Here is a 21,378-nt window from a genome sequence, read left to right on the forward strand (position 1 = left end):
CTTTGTGAGCCATGGAAGTGTATTCACGAGATCTTGGGTTCAATAAGAATCAGTTTTCCTTTAAGGCATTACTTTATTTAAGTAGTAACAGCCTAAGCTTTATATCTATAGAATACCAGATTGAGAGACATATCTAAAGAGAAAAATACTAGGCATAAGGATTTTCCAATTACCTACTGTTGAAATTATTAATTTGTTGAAAAAAAGCCCGGTTATGTGCCCGTTATACTTTTCAAAATAATTTAATGGTGATAGTTAGTTGAAAAGTCCGCTCTCCTTACATTCGACCAACGACAGTGTTAATGTGGATTATATTTCTTTACTTAGCTACTTACTAGCTTTTGAAGATACCATATTGAAGTAGGTAGTACCTATCTATCTTTTTTTTTTCATTTTCAGAAACTTACTTCAGAGAATGTATCTGCCCAATATATTAAGAGTCTCTATAATGTCATGCTTTTTGTGTTTTCGTTTAAAATCAATTTAAAATAATTTGCTTTCGCAACTGGACCGGGAAATACAACCTTACGACTACGTAAAAGGAAGTTTATGTAAACAAATGTTGCAAATTATGACCTAATACATAAATATTATGTAGACGTTTCAGTCACTACTATACGTCATAGGCTCGTCTCATACGTTTAGTGAAACCCCAAACCATGAACAATTATATCTATTGCTTTCCTTTTACGTTAGTTATAGAAATATTATATGTCTCATATGCCTACAAGGAATAACGAGAAACAATGATGTTATACTTAGTTAGGACCTCCTACGTATGTATTTTCAATGTTAATGTGCTGTGCCCCTTTGTTAAAGGGTATTTCCAATTTATATCAGTTATGTCCAAGGGATGTCCCAGTTTTACAAGGACGCAAGAAATTCATAAACAAATGAGTACGTTATGAAAACCAGATAATCTCTGGCAATATTTTTTTTGTTGAATTTTAGAAGCTATGATTAAACCAATAATCAAAACTTACGTTGAATGCAATTATGTTTTTTGTTCGAAGTTATTTAGTCATTCAACTTATTTTTTTTTTAAGATTTCTTTTCTTATATAATGTGAAAATATTATTATGACAAATATTTTTAAAGGAATAATCAATTTTCCATTTCGGAAGAAAATGTAATTACCTAGTCAGTATCTAATAATTCCGTTTATTATAAGTTAGCTACAAACCCAATGCTAAAAAATAAACCTTCCACTAATGAAGCATTGCCAAAATATTGATTCGAACACAAAACCTTGGAAAGAGCCTAATACTTACAGCTTTCATTCTAATATAGGTATGAAAAGGTACAAAAATAATCGATTTTAATATAAATTTCCATAGAAATTCCGTTCTCTAAAAAGTACAGTAAAGTATAAGCTACTAACTTAAAATAAAACTAGATCTTTTCACCCAGGATGCATTTTTATAAAGCTAACAAAATGAAAATAATTGTTAAAATAAGTTAAATCATTAAACATTTACCGCAAGGCTTATCCTGTAAACCGTTCAAAAAATTGCATCAGACGACTTCTAACCAATCAGTTCATAGGAATTCTCCAGAGACCCTCTGATTGGATGACAGGTTTTGAAAAAATCTTTTACGGTTCATTACAAGCAAAACTTGTTATATTGTTATTGCTATCCTTTATGATTTTTCAAGAGTTTTGAGGTTAAAAGTAACATACTTATAAAAACTACAATAAAAACCATTCAAATACCTCATAAAAATCAAAATTAGATGATGTTTATTGTTGTAAACGTTTACATGTTCACGCTGTTAACCTCACTTTGACACTTCGTGCGCTCACGAGTAAAGGAACGCAAACTCGCGGCCTATTTCGTAGAACAATATAAATTGTAAAATGTCAGTCCACAATTCAACAGCGCAATGGGTGGTCGTGTAACGTTTACATTACATTCATAGTGCTAGTTTATTATTGTATTCACGTATACTAAAGAATAACAATGAGACACAAGTAGAATTAAAAAGTGAAGTTTAAAAATCTGTGATAACAGAACGCGACTCGGTTTCTTCGCTTTCTAATTTCTAGTAGTTTAAAATCGCGAAGTGTAGAACGAGACGAATTTGAAATTAGAACGAATTCTTCACATAAACAATCGTATTTTTTTTTAAATTCACGATGGCAATGACAGAAGGAACAAGCCAGGTCATGGAAGCGAAGAAGGAACCAATCTGGGTGTTTGGTTACGGCTCGTTGTGTTGGAACCCAGGGTTTGAATACCAGCAGTCAATCACTGGGTACGTGAAGGGCTTCTCCCGGAGATTCTGGCAGGGGAACACGACACACCGCGGGACGGAAACCAAGGTAATTTCCACTACAATATTCCACTACTGATCTTGACATCCACCTACCTACTTGCGTCATCTATCAAATTGTGATGAATAGATCTTAAATCAGGAACATTACATTTAAATTTTGGCGGATTTTTTTTCTTTTTATTTCTGAAACATTACCTACTTGTGAACAATTCGATGAAAAGTAATTTAAAAATATAACAAGCTGCCAGTTGTTTTGGCAAATTTTGTTTAAAAATATTTATTCAAGTGTGGCACACTTACTAATTTTATGAAATTGAATATCTATATCATAGAATTAATTTACCTTTGTAACTTCACATTAATAACAATGCAGACTGAATCACATTTGTTTCTCATTCATATAAAATCAAACATTATTTTGTATTATAACTCAATAATAACACAGAATATAATTTTTCCTGTCAAATACAGCTGTACAGTCCATAGTAACAAATTAATTCAATGATTCATTAATATTATCTACATCTCATTAACCCATTGAACCTATTATACATGTGAATTGAGATCATACACTTTAGTTGATAACTAGCAGATGTGTTAATATCATGTGATCAGTAACTATTATAAAATATTAATATTAAATTAATATTTAAGTCCAAGTCAGCGTTTACCACATTCCTAATTTCTTTGACTATAATAATATTGTCTAATAAGATTCTTGTAGTTTTGAAACCTAATAACATGGTTTATGGGGTTTTCTAAACCATTCTAAGAATCTTGCCCAATAAGTTCCTCTATTCCAAAGAGTTTATTGACAAAACTGCACATAAAAAAACTAAAAAATATTGTTGCTGGAAATAACACAGAAGACTTAATGGCTTTGAAAAAAAAAACAAATATCACATGAAGTATGTATGTAGTCCTCTTGACATTAAAATAAAAAATAAATCTCCCAACACTGATTGTAGGAAAAGTTCAGCACTCAAACACTATCTGTGTCAACTTAAACAGCAATTAAATAAATCTAATGGAACACTATAATAACTAATGTGGGTATTAGATTATCTGATACTGTGATAATCAAAGGCTTATGTGTGATTTATGTAAATAATTGTTCTATTATGTGGGAGAATATTCTGTATTACCTACCTACTTTGAAAGTCCTATAAACTTTGTAGGGAGAAAATCATTGCCGGGGCAGTTCAGAATTTTTAACTGCTGAGCTGGGACTTGTTATCATAACATTATAATCTTTCCACCCTAATACTGTGCTAGCTTTTGCCAGTGAATTAGACTTGGTACAATGATTTTCAAGGATAAAAAGTATTTTATTATAATCAGTCAAAATAATGGACGATAATTCATTCAGTAGATATTTAGCAAAAGAGCAAAAGATATCCTCACAAACTTTCACATTTACAACATTAAGTAGTAAAGAGTATACTTGCTCAGGAGTTTATAACTCCTGTTTTCAAATAGCTGTTATGTTGTGAAGAGAATAAACCTATGATTTATAATATTATGTGTTGATCTTGATAGTAATCTAGTCCAGACATGATAATAAGTGTAATAACAAAAGATTAGAATATTTTGGCTTATCAATGCCTAGATACATTATATAAATAAATGGATTTATTGTGTAGGTGTATTATTAGAATATCAGATCAAATCAGATGTGATATGAAAGTCACTTATAATATCTCAAGTGTAAAAGAGATTATTCAGTTGTTTTTATTAATCCGACACTTGTATAATATTGTGTCACCAATAAAAACAGAATCCTAAGCATATAAGGCATTTCTTTATAATCAGTAGATGTACAAGTAAATATTTATCAACTTCGTGCAGCTACACTTTGTCTGATTCCAAGAAACCTCATTCCCAGTAAGTCCTCTCAATTACACTCCAGTACTTTCAACATAACCAGTCTTGAGACTTGTCAATCATTTCGAAGGGAACATGCTATAAAGAAAGTATGTTGCTGTGCTAGTTTTTTTCTTGAATAATTTTCGAAGCCAACTACATAAGTACGTAGGTAATGAAGTAATGATTGACTACCCAGAAAAAAACTCGATGCCCACCAACACCTTAGGCATTTCTACCAGATCTCTGAGGTAACGAACCGATGCGTATCGTATCAGTAGGATTACTTTAAGATATGCCTTATCATGGGTAATTCCATCTGTAAGTTTATCCTCAAACACTGCCAAGCTACCTTGCAAATCTCGGTTCAAAACGCATCCTTAATCCAAACGCAAAATCAGCCCGTGAAAGTATTTTGTACCGAGCCTCTGTTACGTCATTACATCACGGCAAACGTATTAAAATTGACCTTCAAATCAAAAACATCCTCCCATTCAAACAATTGCTCAACCTATTCATTAATGACCGGTCATCATTTGGCGTTGATTCAAGATGCACTTTCACATGTGATGCATCGACATTGTACTGTATTTTAAGACGAGGCTGTTCGGTTGTAAAAAGCTAAAGATAGAAGAAAGCTGAGTCAGTACATCATTTAAAGTACCGATCATATTAAGAGCTATATTCCACGAGATGATTTCGATACCGTTTGATGGACCATGGAATAGATTTAAAAGGTTACTAGATCACTTCCGATAGTTGTCTAACATCGAAATTTTACCTTTAATACACCCATTTTTCGGCCGTAAATGTTTTTATGCTACAGAGGCTCTTTCTCAATAATGGTAGTAGTATCTTACGGTTAAGCCTTACCATTCAGTGGATTATCGTAAGATCCGAGTACTGCTGTATACGCACCATTAGTTTAAGCAGCATAAGACTGAAGGATAGTTAGTTAATCTTAGCTTATCTAAATTAATAGTCATCATCAATCGTAGAGCGCAATGCTCTCAAATTTTTAACCTGAATATTTCTGATCAGTCAAGGCCTGCGATGAGCCACTCCTGACAATGACCCTAATGAGTAGAGTGCTAAAACCGCAAAACGTAATTAGGAATCATCACTGATTTACCTTGAGGACATTTAGTGACTAAAAGTTTAACTACGTCACTAGACTATGCCTGTAGACCAGAATTTTGTCCTGGTATGACTGATACATTCATCCATACATGAACGATTTACCGTGGCGTATGTAGCTTATGAGTATGTATACCACGTAATAATAAATTTCCTTAAATTTCCCCCCCCCATTCATTGTTACGTCACGTAGCGGACATAGGGAAATCTTTTGATATAATTCTTGAACACAAAGCATCAATGAAAAATATTATATTCTGTAGTGTATGCTTGTTTCCTTAAATAATCATTAATAATTTGTGAATCGGTCTGTCAATGACTTAAATTACAATACATTGTAAAACGTAGGCCTCTTAAAAAGGGGAGTCTTAGAAAGTTAAATCTCGGGTAACCAAGAAATATTAAACTAAACTTCCATCAGTCAAGTTGAAAATAATCAAACGGAATTGTTCCTTCAATTACTAAACACTAATGTAACCGCAGAAACCATTTAAATTTCAAAACAAACTATTACAAAATCATTTGTTGCATAAAAAGTATTAATATTCGAGTATTTTCAAGTAAAGTATCATCTATGATAACTAAGTGAAAAGTTTATCATGAACACGTTAATTAAATCACGTTGCGCGGACGCAAGTCATGTTATGTAACAGGTCAAATACCTTTTGGGGGCAAATTGTTAAAAACAATACTTTGATATAGGTACAGAGAAAATACAGGGTGCAGAAAAAATGTATAGGTACCTATAATTCTCTTTATGTGTGGTTTCATATCTGCTTTGATGAAGATTTACGAATACACAGCACAGAAAATCATATTAGGGTGGAATTAAAAGATTTTCTTTTACAAAAAAAATAAAAAGGCTATGGTAGGAAAAATCTAATCTTAGAACTGTGTAATGCCTTTCAATATCGTATAAGGTTGCTTTTAATTTATAAGGCTAACAAAAAACGCGGCTGTAAACCCGGCAAACCAGCCCAAAACCATATTGACAGCGCTAATATATTCATCATAATCGTCTTTATCAATATCTAATGTGAATAATAATGAAGCATCAACCATGTGTTAGTTATGTCAACCATGTGCCATAACACTTGCTATTTTGTTATGGCTGCACGACTTCCGTAGACCGCCATAAAAATATGACACATGGAATCTGATTGTTTCTGGTTTTCTATGTAAAGTAATCCGCCGAAAACCGGATCAATGTTATTGATAAAAGTATTTATAAAACTAAACTGGTCTATGATTGAAATAGTCTTTTTATTGTTGATGTTAAAATTCCGAGAGCCATTAACTGATTGTTGTGTTTTTCTTTCCAACCAACCAAGATTGAAAATCTGAGCTTTATGGACCAAAATACAAACTTCATTCTAAAAAGGTATCTATTGATGTAGGTAGGTAAGGACACAGTGTTAGGTAAAGATGGCATATTATTGTTGTAAAAATGATACAGTGTAGCAAAACAACATAACCTAAATCGTTATCACAATGATTTTGTGATTATTATGACATTATTATTGTTTAAATCTACGCTTTCAAAATACAACGTATTGACGCAAAAGATTGTTACTTTGTTTACCAACAATGATTTTTAATAGAATTTTGGGACATAACAATTTTTAAGATTACGCACAACTTACAGTAATAACATTCGTATTACATAGTTTATTTACATTGTAACTGAAATACGATAACATAAGTATAATATTCCTCATTATTTACCTCAAAGGCTAGTACAGGGAAACTTTAAAGAAAGATTAGTATTTTGTATGACTTCTGTTAAAAGTTCTCCGAAGTATTTCTATTTTCCAACGATATACTTATGAAAGAGACGCATATTAGTTCTACGTTCCTATAGCAGCGCATGAATTTTTGGAACGAAAAGAAAGCTATATTATCCGGGCATCGATTTCGTTCTGTCTAGATTCTTGAACAAAGTCTCATAGAAAGTGAAATCAAACATAGACATCTATAATATCTAAAAGCAAACATTAAATAACTCGAGATAAATTCCATCTCGTCACTTGTTTACGCCATTAGAACCCTAGAAATAAAAATACCACATCGAGCTGTATCGTGATCGGCGCGTGCGCAGTTACGTACATCATCTGACGTACTCTCCACGATCTATAATAGATTAGAGAGGAAAATATTTACTTTCTTACAACTTCTAGCCTTGAATGAGATTGAGAATTTTATTTTGTTTTGAGGGGAACAACCTGATGACTCTTGATTTTGAGGTCAACTTGAATAACGGCGTCCGCGGTGCAGTGATTATAGCATAAGGTCGATGGTAGACGCAATGGAGCCGTTTTCTCAATTCTTATATATCAAAGAAACATCAGTTTCATCATTACCAAAGGGTATCGGAAATACACGTGCGTGATTAAACTGGAGCGAACGAAAAATAGCTTTCCTTTATAATGCTCTTCAGCAGTTAGAGAAATTCTAAGATAAAGTTAATCATTTTTGTAAAGGCTATTTGACAAAAAAAAGTACAATTCATGGAGATAGCTGGCTTAGTGTTTATTGCTGTCTGTTATATTAATTTTTGTGAAATCATGCCAACAATAAAAACAATTGTACGGCCCATATCTCAGAAGTAAGGTCGTCACCTCGTTACTACCTTTGCACACGGTGTAACGATTTCGATTCCAGCATAGAACATTTCTGTGTACGTTTTGTGAGATAAACTGATAATTGTTGCTACTTCGTATTTAGTTGTCTAAACATCAAGATTGTTTGAACTAGTTTTCTTAAATCATTGTTTGTTTATTCATTTCAATTAAGCTAGTTTTTGTTTGTTTGTCTGCCGTGTTTATCTCTAAAACCAATAGACAAAGTAAAATAAAACAATTTGTATGATGGGAAATTGGTGTAGAAATTATCACACTACGATCTATAAGACTGGTGTAATCACTACAAACGTGAGTGAAATTGCGGAAAAAAACTTCTTTGAGCACTTATTTGCTTCAGAACTCGATGTAATCTTTATCAATATTAACAGTCTGTAAATATAGTAAACAAAGTTTTTAACATATTATATTTTTTTTGTTACAGCCCGGCCGAGTCGCGACTCTAGTAGAAGATAAGGAAGTGAGTATATTTAGATTTTTTTACATAAAATTGAGATTTTTGTGCCATTACGTGACGTTGACTTTGTTCTAAACGTTTCTGGAATGTTTCAGTCGTTTTATTCAGTAGTTAAAGCCCAACTATTTTTCTTGTACTGAAATAACTTGCGTGCTTTAGATGGCATTTTGAATATTATGTTATAATTAAAAAATGTCTCTCTTTTGGTATTGGACTCATTAGCAAATGCCATCATACCGGCAAAAAATCGAATGACTTGAAAACCTCCTTTTTTTGAAGTTACTTAGAAATATACATTTTCTATTTCTTCTCTCTGTCTTCCTTACCTGTCAAATAAACAATAACAAAGATTTGATATAGCAAAGTTGTTTTAAATAAATAGCTAACAGGATAAACAATCAAATAACTAAAATCATACACAGAAGACCGGCACTCGAAGTGTATTTACAAACAAATGATAAGAAATAACGTAACCCAATAGGCTATTAGAAACTTCATAACATCGATTTTCTTGAAGAGCAAACATTTAATACATAACAGGAATCACTGTTATTTGCACACGAACATTGCCCTCGGAAAAAAACTGGGAATTTTGCAATATTTTAGTGTGGGTTGTTGTTTTTTTTGCATTGTATATCTTCCTGGCTGTTGAGATTACATTGCACTACAGTTATCAGTTAATCGCCCAATGTATATTTAGAAATGGGGAAAAAAATATCATAAGTGTCTACTTATGTTTATTTAAATTGCGATAAACTCGTTGCCGTAAAACACTCATCCCTAAAAAACTGCAAATATTTTATTTTTATTTTGAAGCACCTTAAAAAGAAATATCACGAATTTTCCGTACTAAGTCTCCGTTGTCACTCATCTCAAAAAAAGACTGTAACTTGTTTGCTTTTATTTCGAAGCACCTTAAAAAGAAATTTCACGAATTTTCCGTACCAAGTCGCCGTTGTTACTCTTTTTCTACTAGGAAATTGAAGCTCAAATAACATCAAACAGTCAATTTCCTTTAACTAGCGAAGCAGTTAAGGTTCTATTGTAGTTGGTAGAAGCAAAAAAGATTCACAAAAGTGTTGTTTGATATCCTTATTGAATGACAGTAAATATTCATGAAAAAAAGTCTAATAGATACTAAAAGGAAGCCACTTTACTACAATTTAGTAGGTTTCTGGAAAAATCTAATAGAAAATCTTAACAATTACCAATTTGTTATTAAATAGATAAGCAATTCGAAATAATACAGGGTTTTAAAATTAATTTTGATCAAAACAGGCGTCGTATTACATGGAAGAATAACTAAGATAATCTTAGATTAATAATATAAGAAAATGTCTGTAGGAATTGAACCGCGTAGGTCGCTTTGATAACCCGCCGCGTCAAAAAACATTCAGTTATTTCTTACGTACATATTATTATGTTGATAAGAAATGTATATTATTATTTATTAATATGTGCATGTTTTCGTGTTTATTTTATCATTTCGTGATAGTCGTGTTGACATATTTTAATAATTCACCCGAAAATGATTGTGGATCGAGACTTCGATTGCTGCATCATTTAAACGCTTTAAAATTTTATTATTAATTTTATTTTGCGTATATATTAAGTTTAGAACGTAAATAATCTAGAATTGAAAAATCATGTTATAAGGTAGGTACATCTTGCACGCGCGAGTGTTAAAACTTAAAATGCATTATCTTCATACCCAATGCATTTTTACGCAACAAGCTTAATTATAAAAGAAACAAAAAGAAAAAATACATCAAACCAGATTAGCTTGCAAGTTCCATAAGCACACTCGATTAGGTTCAAAACACCTATTAAAATACATTACATGACAAAAATAATAACCTTATCTACCAATTAGTAGAGCAAACATTATTTTTGCACTATAGCACTTATGGCTAATAACAATACATATCTAGAATACTCGTAGGCACTAATATATAAACAAACAAGACATTTATAGTAAAAATAATCTTATTATTTTCATTTCACACGTGGAAGTGAATCATAATCCTGCGACGCAAAACCCTTTGTTGCGGACAAATCGTGCTGTTTATTATTTGTATTAATAAGTCAACTAAATGTGAAGGATTCATTATTCTTAAAGATTAATTCCGTAAATCTTCCTTTCGATAGCGAATTTACCATAACAAAGTAAAGATGCCACAGTCGACTACCTAATGGTTAAAAACATGTTTTTGTTGCATTAAAAACTGTATTGCACCTTGAAAGAAAGGTTTATTTAAATTAACAATAAAATAATACCTTTTATGTGATTCACTGGTAGACTCATGAACAAAAATGCCAAATGAAAGAATGTTTGAAATACTATAAGACAACAATAGTTATTGTCTCCAAACATTAATAGCTCTACACGTTTTAATGAGTCACAAATATACTATTTTAGCTTACTTCAGATTATTATGATCTCGTTCTTCTAAAAGAATCGATTGAAAAGAGAGAATAATATGCTTTTGTCTCCTCTAATCCCTTGAGAGAAATTGTCAATCTTCGAGCTGCTTGTAAAAATTTCGACACAATTTTTCGCATATTATGCCCTGAATCAATTTTAGCGAATTTTGAAACCGTTCATAAGTCGTAGAAAGCTCCAACCAAGCGAATAAAATATTGCGTCCTTATCATTTCAATTTGCAAAGTTCCCGACCACATTTTTCATCATTTCACGCCTATACATCTGAAACAATGTTCTTTCGAAATACGCCTTACGGATGATAAACTCAGGCAATTGGCAATCCGTTGGTAACCCCATAACCAATTTGCTGTAATTAGATTATCTCTGAACCGAAAAGTTTTGTAAGATTCTTTGTTTCTTTATTTTGGTGAATTATTATAATTTGACACATCTTACAACAGATGATAATGCGACTTGCGAATGATTTCTTAATGGTAGTTCAGAATTTACCGATCAGTGATCATCTATCCCAGAACCAGATCCCCAGAAGTGTGGCCGATAAAAAATATATCGATTATCAAATTTTCGATATGTTTAATCTTAACATTCTTTTTAATTGATATTGATTACCTTCTTTAAGAAAAATATTTCTGATTCACTCTCAGATAAATTTTGTTTTCTTTCAGTAAGTAAAAATATTTAAGTCTCCTCCCTCATTGCTGAATGAGATCCTTGCCCAGTAGTGTAATGGTAATAGGTTAAGTAAGAGGAAAAAAGTAAAATTATGTCAGTCGGTCTTTCCAGCCTATAAAATCACGTTGTATAATTAAGCATCTATCTTAATGTCATAACGGGTCATGCTGTGGAGGCATGTCTATCCGGTTGTCATTTCCGTCGCGTGGCTCTCGACTAATAATGACTTGCATTCATTAATGTCAATAATATTATTGTCATGTGTATCTTATGTGGTTAGATAATCGATTAATCGATGTATTATATCATAATTATGTATAACCACTTACTACATAAGTGTCACTCGTGCAAAATTTGCTTTGAAGTTCTATTTATTTATGTTGGAAAAATTGTCAAGTGCAATACCTTGTAATCTATGTATCATAAATAATATATGCGTATTTAAAGTCAAGTAGATGGAAGGGAAAATTGGCGTAAAGTTAAAATAAAAATGTATGTAATTTTATAGACGGGAATATATTATATCTATGTTTTTTTTAACTGATACTTTTTTGCAGCAGAGTATTTTTCTACTCCAAGATCATCTGCAAGCCGTGTTTAATCAAATTCACATAATTATAAAATATGTGGTAAAATATTGAGCCCATTCAGTGGAAGTAATCGTTCTTGACGTTAGGTGATAACTATGACGTAGGGGTGACTTAGGATATAGATAGAACGTTTATTATAAATCCTAGTGACGTTAATTCATGGCTACACCATATTATAGCTGTGGAAAACTTTTTTTATTATAGGGCTTAAGATAGACTAGTTAATAAATGACGTAGATAGGGTTGTGAAAATAGCAACATGAAATGTGTAATGATATGAAAGCAAGTATGTTAAAGGGCGTTTGCCAAAGGTTAAAATAATTGCAATTTGTGAAAACTAAAGACAATAATGATTTAATATCTCGGGTCAGATGGATCCAGTGGCTCTAAACTTAACACGTATCACAACATACCTACAGAAATCCTTATGCATTTAAAATTCTAAAGCTCTTTTTGTATTGACTCAACTATGAAATATCTAAGAAATAGCCAAAGAAGTACGACAATGTTCTCCAAGTTCAAAGAAATAGAAACCTTCTTCTTCATAGCACCTAACCTTGACCCTCACCTTCTAACCTGTCCTTTCTAGTTCAAGTGCACATGCATTGTGTTATATCTGCACGTTTTACACTACACGTGTCAGTTTTTATTATTAGATTGAGTGTTTACTGCGACTAATCTTATTAGTTTACTACAACATGCGAATGTTTTTTAGAAGCGCGTGCTTTGTGAGTCATTAGCTCGTGGCAGCCTTATTAGGATTACTACGAAATGCTTATGAATTTATTGGCTTCAATTTCCAAATGCTAAATCCAGTCTCAGTTTAAAATTACATTCATACATGAAATCACACCTTCTTCCCAAAGCTGTAGGCAGACCAGAGACTTTAAAATCAAGCTTATGCATAAAAATCCTCTCATGTAGCACTACTATAATCGAGCTATTACAGCTGTAATGTACTGTTGAAATACTCCGAGCGGTTCTTTACACTGAGTAATTTCAGTATACTACGCATCTAACTTTGTTCAACATAAACAATAATCGCCAGATTTCCGCCGCAAAATTGAACTGCAATTTCAAATCAAGAGTTAAACTATCAGTGTCGTCACAAATGTGTTTCGAGGTCGGTTTCCGGGTTAATCTGTTGATTGCTTTACTTGCTGATTCGTGGCGATATCTGACCTCAGTATTCAGTCACATATCAGTAACATACAGCTGACCTTTTTAGTAATCGGTTTAATCCAGTTTGTTCAACTGTTCCTACGAACCGTTTTACTAGTTTTACATAAGTAACTAAAGTTAAATTCATACACTTTCTATCGTCTGTACAGAGCCCATCTCTTACCCAAAGTAGACCTGGAGTATTTCAAAGTACAGATCCAGAACGGACAGTTCAAGGGTAAAAGCATTTTGTATAACAATTTATCATAAATTAATACAAAAATAAAACGACCAATATTCAAATTGGGGTCACGACTTATCCCTTTTCGAAACAAAGATTGGCCTGCTGCCAGCAACATTACTCCATTTTAAACCAAAAATATACATTCACACAATTCATGGTACGAAAGCATACAAAAGGGTTCTGTGATGTGAAGATTACGTCCGGCGATTTGCGAATTGAATGCGGTGTGAACCACGTGATAAGACATGATCCTGGACGGTGAACTGATTGAAGTTGATCGAGAAAATTGCTGTCACTATTTGAGGCGCTTGACGCGAGCAAGTTGCACTCACTGGCCGGTATAGTCTTTGTTATAATGCAACCATTCGATAAGCTACTCTCGCTGCTAAGCATACCTTTTTGTCTTTTGGAGGACAAATTAACGGTCGTTGTCACATTTTTGGGACAGTCCCTGTGACAACAAGGACAAACGGTGCCCTTCTTCTAGGATTGAATGTCTTCAATCCTTCTGGCCCAAGAAGAAGGGAACCGTTTTATTTCCACTTGGTCTCTCGTTTACTTAATTGTCTGTAGCAGATGCATACAAACCGTCATGTTCTTGTTATAGCTTTACTACTAAATAAGACAATAAGGCTTCATTAGTAATGATAGGTATACTTAGGTGTTCCATTCATTTCTTACTGCGCTTCTAGCGAAGGTGGAAAAATTCCGTTCTTATAAAGAAAACCCACGTTTCACAAACATGTGATCGAGTACGATGAACTTGAAAATTGAGACTTAAGAATTCTTGTGAAACTTAATCCGTGTTATTGTTAGCACAAGACTCGAAACACGATCGCTTATTCGTTTTGTACTTTTCTTCCATGGAACACGTAAAACTTAGACATTCATTAAAATAGACTAAAAAAACGTATTGTTCACTTTGCTTAGATTATGATAAGATATAGAAAGAGATGGAGTCTAACTATTTGCTACAAATGAAGCACAAACGATGAGAAGATATATGGATGATGCTTCACTGAAGATTTCGGCAATGCTTTTGACAATATGCGCTATACCTGTTTATCAAAATCAGTCGATAATCTTTTGTTTAATCTTTAAAGCGTGATTTCCTTTCAATAATTTCAATACAAACTATATTGTCATGATCTCTACATTAAGACTTATTTATTCACCGGCTTTGTGAGATTGACACATGAGACTGCATGACTGCATGTGATATGGAAACGTGAACACCTGCTAGGAACGTGGCTTTTTAAATCTATACCACATGACTCAATATATTCTAAATATTAGCTCATATTTTTAGTGAAAGAAACCTAATGCAATGTAATAATTATGAATGAAGTTTAGTTCGTACAAATGAAAGTCATAGATAAAATCACACCTGCTTTTTCTATTTTTATGAAGGTAGGTACGAATAGAAAAAACCTTTTTAAAAGACCACCTTTAAATGGGTATTCAGTGGCTCTTAGTAATAGAGATTTGTAAATTGAAGTTTACTGTTACATAGAATATATTATGTTTACATGTCTGTTATATTTTCAGTGACCCGAGTTTTCAAGAAAAACAGGCCTTATGCCTTATGCCATTACCACTTTCTCGACTTTTAAATAGTTATTTATTAAAGGTTATAGGTATAATATATTAATCAGATGATTGATTCGTTGCATTCACGGTCACAATTTCCATAACAATCAATGTATTATAAAACAATTGATATTTCCTTACAACAGTTCAATAGTATTTTGGTTCGTATAGTTATTCATTTGAAACATATCATTAATTGTTCAGACAGTTCACAGTACGATGTTGTTCAAACAATAGGTTAAGATACAATGCGATAGTTGTGCTTGCATTTAGATAATTGTTTGCATACCTACATGCTTAAAATTATTTAATTGTCTTTATTTATTTATCGAAAGTATTTTATTTATATTGGTCATGGCCAAATGACTCATACATTAGATACTTTTGGAAGCGAAGATAAATTCAGGATGAGTTATTTCTTTTTAAGATTTATTTAATTGTGCTACCTCATACACTGACACAGAGTTGTAGACGGCAGACTGCACCCCTTATAAATAAAAAAAAAAATCATTGATATTCATATTAGTGGACCTAAAGTTTTGCCTCGTGGCACACCAAAACAAACTCTTAAACACTTGTAACAGTGACTTTTCTATTACTTCTCACTGTTTTGATAATTTAGGCCATTCAGTCATTCAGTATCGTTGTGTGTTTATACTATCTTCCGAATGTTATCAAATAGTCTAGCACGTGTTGTGATTTGTGAACAAACCTGCTATCAGAAAGTAGGTGTCAGACTGACTTATCGGCGCTTTAGTAAACAGTCTTACACTTCCAAAAGTAGGTACCTATACAAATAGAATACGGTAATTAACGCGAACACGCATTTTACCTTATAATGTGTAACGTTTCGGCGCAGGACTTGGTTTGAGACCCATACATCTTATGGTCATACGTGGTCATACATGACCGCCGATTACGAGTACCTACCACATATCTATCCTTTACAAAGAAGATCATCGAAGTAGACAGAAAATCAAAAGAATATGATTGAGAATTATGAGAATATATTTTTTTCCTCTTTAATGTATTGTCGTTTGTCATCATTATTTCATACTACCTTATGTTTATTTAATTATGTCTTGCATTAAGTACTATTGTCTTCGAGTTTCGAAACTATTGGCTTTGAAAAATCGTCAGCATTGTTTAACTCTAATACACTATTCTTCAATTTTATTTTTCGATTAAATTTAGTTCTTCGCTTATGTTTTTTTATCTTTTCTATTTAAAATCTTCAATTCAGCATCTACGTATCTATATCTGCTTTACAGCTTCTATTTCAGCTTTTCTTACGAAATACTGATGCATTATTCATTCCAAATTGTTTCATTGACATTCGAAATGTCGTTCTATGCATTTGCGCAAGAAAAATAACTTATAATAAAGAGTTCAATAAACTTCTTTAAATCAGTTCAATGTTCTCAGAAAATAACATTTGACATTGAAATAAACTTAGTCCAACGTAAACAAAAAACCCAATTTGCTAACTTCGCATTATATTTTGTAAACAAACGTATTAAACGCTGATCGTACAAAATGTCCGAACTGCATGGTTTTCACACAATATATTTAATTTCGAAGAAGCCCTGCCCGACAAATTATGATGTCATTTAAAAATGCAATGTCTGCGCTTACATATCTTGTGTACAGACCTCGAGAAAACACACAAGCCTCAATACTGTTGACAACTACAATGGCACGTGTCGTCTGTATTACGACGCGGCTTACTTTTCGTACTATCAAATATTTGTGTCAAGTCTACAACAGAATCTATTTGTTCGGAGTCTTCCTGTTTCTATATGAAATACTTAAATTATGTGCAAACACGTGAAATCACTCGTTTACCACGTGTGCCGATATATTCGGATGTATAAACGTATTTAGTGCCCCTTGACCTATTTCAGGGGCATCAACATCACCGGCCAAAACTAGTTAAAACCAGCTCCCGAATTAAATTTTATTTGGTCAAATTCCGCAGCAGTTTGCTTCTTAATAGTATTGTGAAAATTCTTGATTCTAATAATATAGTTTACCTTTTGGCGATGGTTCAAAACGAAGAGGAAACTCGTTTAAATACGGATGCCAAATCATATGTGATATAATGTTTCGGATTTAGATATACTTATGGATATTATTGCTCCCAAATTGTATAGTACTCTGTACTGTACAGCTACTAATCAATCTACTTATTGTTGTATTTTATTAACCAAATTCTTCAATACTTTTTGTTTAACGTATTAACATATTTCCGGTTCCTTAATTATACGCGATAATTTTATACTGATAATTAATAGTATTTTCAAGGTAACGGGCCAATCTGTAGGTAAAATTCACAAAATACCAATGTACCCAGACCAACGAAATTAATGAAAAATCATTTTTTTTTACAAAATCGCAATACTTATGCACAATGCACATTCCTTCTTAATTCATTAAATGAAATAATATTATTATGCTTAATATAAAAAAAAAGCATTTCTGGTTTAAATTTTACAGCCCAGTAATTTTACAGATCCTTTAGCCTTTTAATTTTGAAAAGACCTTCCACATCTTCCGTATCTGTCTTGTCACGTTAGAATCTATATAGGAACCTTACCTTATTTCCTAAAGTTATCTTTAAACTTAGATATATTTCGTCCTTACTTTGTCTCAAAGATAGAAAGATATCTACAACAAAATCTCTAATTTCACAAGCATCACTAAAGGTTAACAACATTGTCAGAAGAGAGCACATGTCTCCGATATCAATTTCACGCAGATATCTCGTGCCAGTTATTGAATAATATTGATAGACAATATCATAGGATTTTCCACAAAATGCTTTAAAACTTAAATATAGACGAGACGGTGTTTCTGACGGTTTTGTCAATCTATGAGATAGTGGTATTATGAGGGCAATGTAGATAAAGTTTGTATTCTTACATAATGGACGACAAACTGTCTGAGTGTCTGAGAGATTCACTCATAAGCAAAACATTTAAGGGCAAATAGCAACAGATAACGGCGGCGTAACATTTGTATAGTTACTAGTACCTATCTCAAAATTTACTTTATATAGGTAGGTACTCTTTTGTGTAACAGAATGGTAATTTACGAAAATGTTGTTCTCGTCTTTGCCTATCCCAATGGGAAGGCGTGATTTTATGAATGTATAAATTTGTTCGATACAAAAGTTCGGTTCATCATTTGTATGATACTGTAACAATAGTAATTTCATTAAAATAATAACGTTTTTTTATATTTCTAAATAAAACCAGACGAGTGCTTATCAATGCTTGCACAATTCCGACTGTACAATTGTGTCAGTATTATTTCCTGCGTCTTTTGTTCTTTCATGTGATTAACAAAGCAATATTTTATATTAAACAGTCCATTTACTTTAATAAGATTACTAGTTACTCATCTTTGACTTTATCGGGTAGAGACCCTCCTACCAGGTTCTTTACTGCTAAGATTGATGTAAGAATATTTTAACCACCAGATGCTTAACTTTTAAATAGACTCCTTTAGGCATTTTAGGTTAATATTTAGCATATTATTTAGTTTTAAAGTTAATTCTTTATAAAATAAAGTTCATCTTTAACTATGCTTTGTAAAATAGTAGTATCTAATTATTATTTGATTAGATATTAGAAGTACGTTAAAAGTAAAACAATGAAGTCACTGTTTTGATAGGAACAATAGGTCTCAAGAGTATCTCTAACTTCATCCCACGTCCATTATTGTATAACGATAACAAACGACTCAAATATACTTTCATTGTTACAGGGAATCACGTGGGGCAAGGCGTTTTTGATCTCAGCAGAAAATAATGCGGCCCTTCCATACCTCTCGAATCGAGAGTGCCAATTGGGCGGCTACAGAACCTGCGTAGTAAACTTCCACCCCCGTCCGTTCTACACTTCGTCGACCAGTTCCACTACCGAAAAAAAGGACGCCTTACTTTATATTGCTGTACCAGAAAACCGACATTGGTTAGGCGCAGCACCCTTACCCGATATCGCTAAACAAATCCTCGAATGCCAGGGCTCCTCTGGCTACAACGTAGAATACCTCCTAAGACTAGCAGACTTCATGAGGGAAGAAATCCCCGAAGCGTTAGACGAGCACCTATTTTCGCTGGAAAGATTAGTTAGGAAGTTTGCAAGCGACATGAAGATTTGCTTGAAGAGCTTGATGGGTGAGGAGGAAGAAGAAAAGGCTGAAGTGAAAGCGGTTGTGCCTAGCTACCAGTTCGCGTCGAGAGTTCCTGAGAAGAAACTGCGTTGCGTCAACATGTGATACGGTCTTCGTTGAGCAACATGGACCAAGTCTGGGTAGCTGTCGTAGCTGAGACGAATAGTTGTGATCATTTTACAAAAATCGTGCTTTTATAAATTTCTCGGCCTAATTTCAAGTTCACTGTACAATATAGAATAAAGGACATTTAAGTGCAACTGACTAAAATAAGTGTGACCAATGTGAAGTGACTAAATCGTCATGACTATTTGTCTTTCTGACGCCTGAATTCGGGTATTAGATAGTAAACTTGACATTAACATGTGATATACCAAAAAAGTTTTCGTAAAAATAAAGTGTAAACAATATAGTATTAAATAAAATGAATTAGCTACTTACGATTGTCTTCAATTTGCAATTTAAATATTTATTGTGAACGAGTAAACGCATTAATTAAAATTATTTTTGGGAAGTGACTTTGCAATTTAAAATTTATTTTTTCGAAAACTGCTTATGTTTAAGTTCCGCGGTAGTTTGGAATAGATGGCCGTTATTTTAATAACCCTGTATGTTATTGTTATTGGATAATGTATGACAATGGCCGCTTTGGGTAAAACGGTTTCTGTTATGATTGTGGACAGAGTCATAACATAAGTGCGTATGTCCTACGAATATAATGTGCCCATCGAATGTTCTAGAAAATCAATCTGGTACTTCAAATCAATGTTTTGTATAAATTGCGCGTGAAATTGTAGGTATTTTGATATGTTAAACAGATCGATACTTACATATGGTAATTTTACTTACCTATGTTAGCTAGACGAAAAATGTTGGCTTTGATTTAATTGATTGTTCGTTGTTATTCTATTCGGCGGTAAAACCAGCCAAAATGTAGGTAATATCAATGTATATTTTGTTGACAAACTACCAATTTTAAATTGTAGTGAGGACGATAGAATTTTTTATATAAAATTATGAAATTGCTTCAAATTTTAGTTTAGGCAGCGCTTATCTGAATTGGCAATTATTAACAGATACATGTAGGCAGAAAATGTTTATAATAATGAAAATAAAATAATCTACGTAGGTCATTTCAAATGTACGCACAAATGATAAAGCCAAATAATTATTTAATAAATAAGTATTACACTATGAATCTAGTTTCATTAAGTTTATTTTGTGATTATTTTAAACTAATTTAAGTGAAAAATGTTAAACATCAAAATTTTATTTTATGTTACGTTTTTGGTTTAGGATTTTTTTTAACACCAACGTTTAATTTTCGCTAGAATCCGAAGACTTGTGATAAGTAAATACTTTTAATGTTTGTAAGACAATTGTAAATGTAAATTAAATGAAATGTATGCGAATGTTGTTTTAGCATAACTTTTATAATGAAATTTGTATATTATTGTAATTTGTAAGGCGATGCCATAATGTACTGACAAAAATTAAGCTATGACTATGAAATTAATCATTTATTACATATTTGTGAAACTATCTCTGAGTTTTATTATACATTATTTATCCCAAAACAATATTATGAAATCCAATCGCACTACCTATCCGAGTTTAGATGAACATTAAAAGACAGCCAGTGTTAGAAACTAAATAATTCATGAACGATTAAGCAAGTACTTAGGAACAACATAAGATTTTGAAAAAGTGCTTATAATTCAGATTAAATATTGTTTTTTTGGCAAAAGTTCTTACAGAAGAATTATTTATTACAATACAAATCCAGGCTGTTTCTATTCAAACACTGGTGTTATTGTAGCGAAGCACGTATTCAGCGCAGAAACTTAATTTACTAACGATACACTGCACGCCATCTATCCTTCGTACAAAAAAGCCCTCACAGTGGCTATTTTAAATTAGTACTATAAAATTTGTATAGATGGCGTTAGTAAACACATATTAGTACAAAGTAATTTTAAAAGATGGCGTCGTTCAATAGACTTTATAAAAACTAAATAGTTCTTATTATTACTTAGTTTTGAAGCTAAATGTGCTCTTCTATATACTGTACTGTTAAACTATAAACTGACAAGCAATGGTATATAGAGGTAGGTAAATGAAAACTG

General features: G+C 32.4%; 1 protein-coding gene across 1 annotated transcript; it reads left to right on the forward strand.

Moving 5' to 3' along the window:
* Positions 1–1,853: 1,853 nt before the first annotated feature.
* Positions 1,854–20,794, forward strand: LOC142982204 (putative glutathione-specific gamma-glutamylcyclotransferase 2). Its single transcript, XM_076128599.1, has 3 exons — positions 1,854–2,323; positions 8,341–8,376; positions 18,845–20,794. Exons 1-3 carry the CDS (start codon positions 2,138–2,140, stop codon positions 19,355–19,357), a joined length of 735 nt encoding a protein of 244 aa, XP_075984714.1. The 5' UTR covers positions 1,854–2,137; the 3' UTR covers positions 19,358–20,794.
* Positions 20,795–21,378: the final 584 nt, after the last annotated feature.

This window comes from Anticarsia gemmatalis, chromosome 21 (assembly GCF_050436995.1).
Source record: "Anticarsia gemmatalis isolate Benzon Research Colony breed Stoneville strain chromosome 21, ilAntGemm2 primary, whole genome shotgun sequence".
Classification (NCBI taxonomy): Eukaryota; Metazoa; Arthropoda; class Insecta; order Lepidoptera; family Erebidae; genus Anticarsia; species Anticarsia gemmatalis.

What these genes read in the sequence shown, in the direction of transcription:
- LOC142982204 (XM_076128599.1), top strand. Translation starts at nt 2,138, where the DNA reads ATGGCAATGACAGAAGGAACAAGCCAGGTCATGGAAGCGAAGAAGGAA. An exon ending in ACCGCGGGACGGAAACCAAG is followed by an intron (nt 2,324 to 8,340) that starts GTAATTTCCACT and finishes TTTTTGTTACAG; the next exon opens with CCCGGCCGAGTCGCGACTCT. An exon ending in CTCTAGTAGAAGATAAGGAA is followed by an intron (nt 8,377 to 18,844) that starts GTGAGTATATTT and finishes TCATTGTTACAG; the next exon opens with GGAATCACGTGGGGCAAGGC.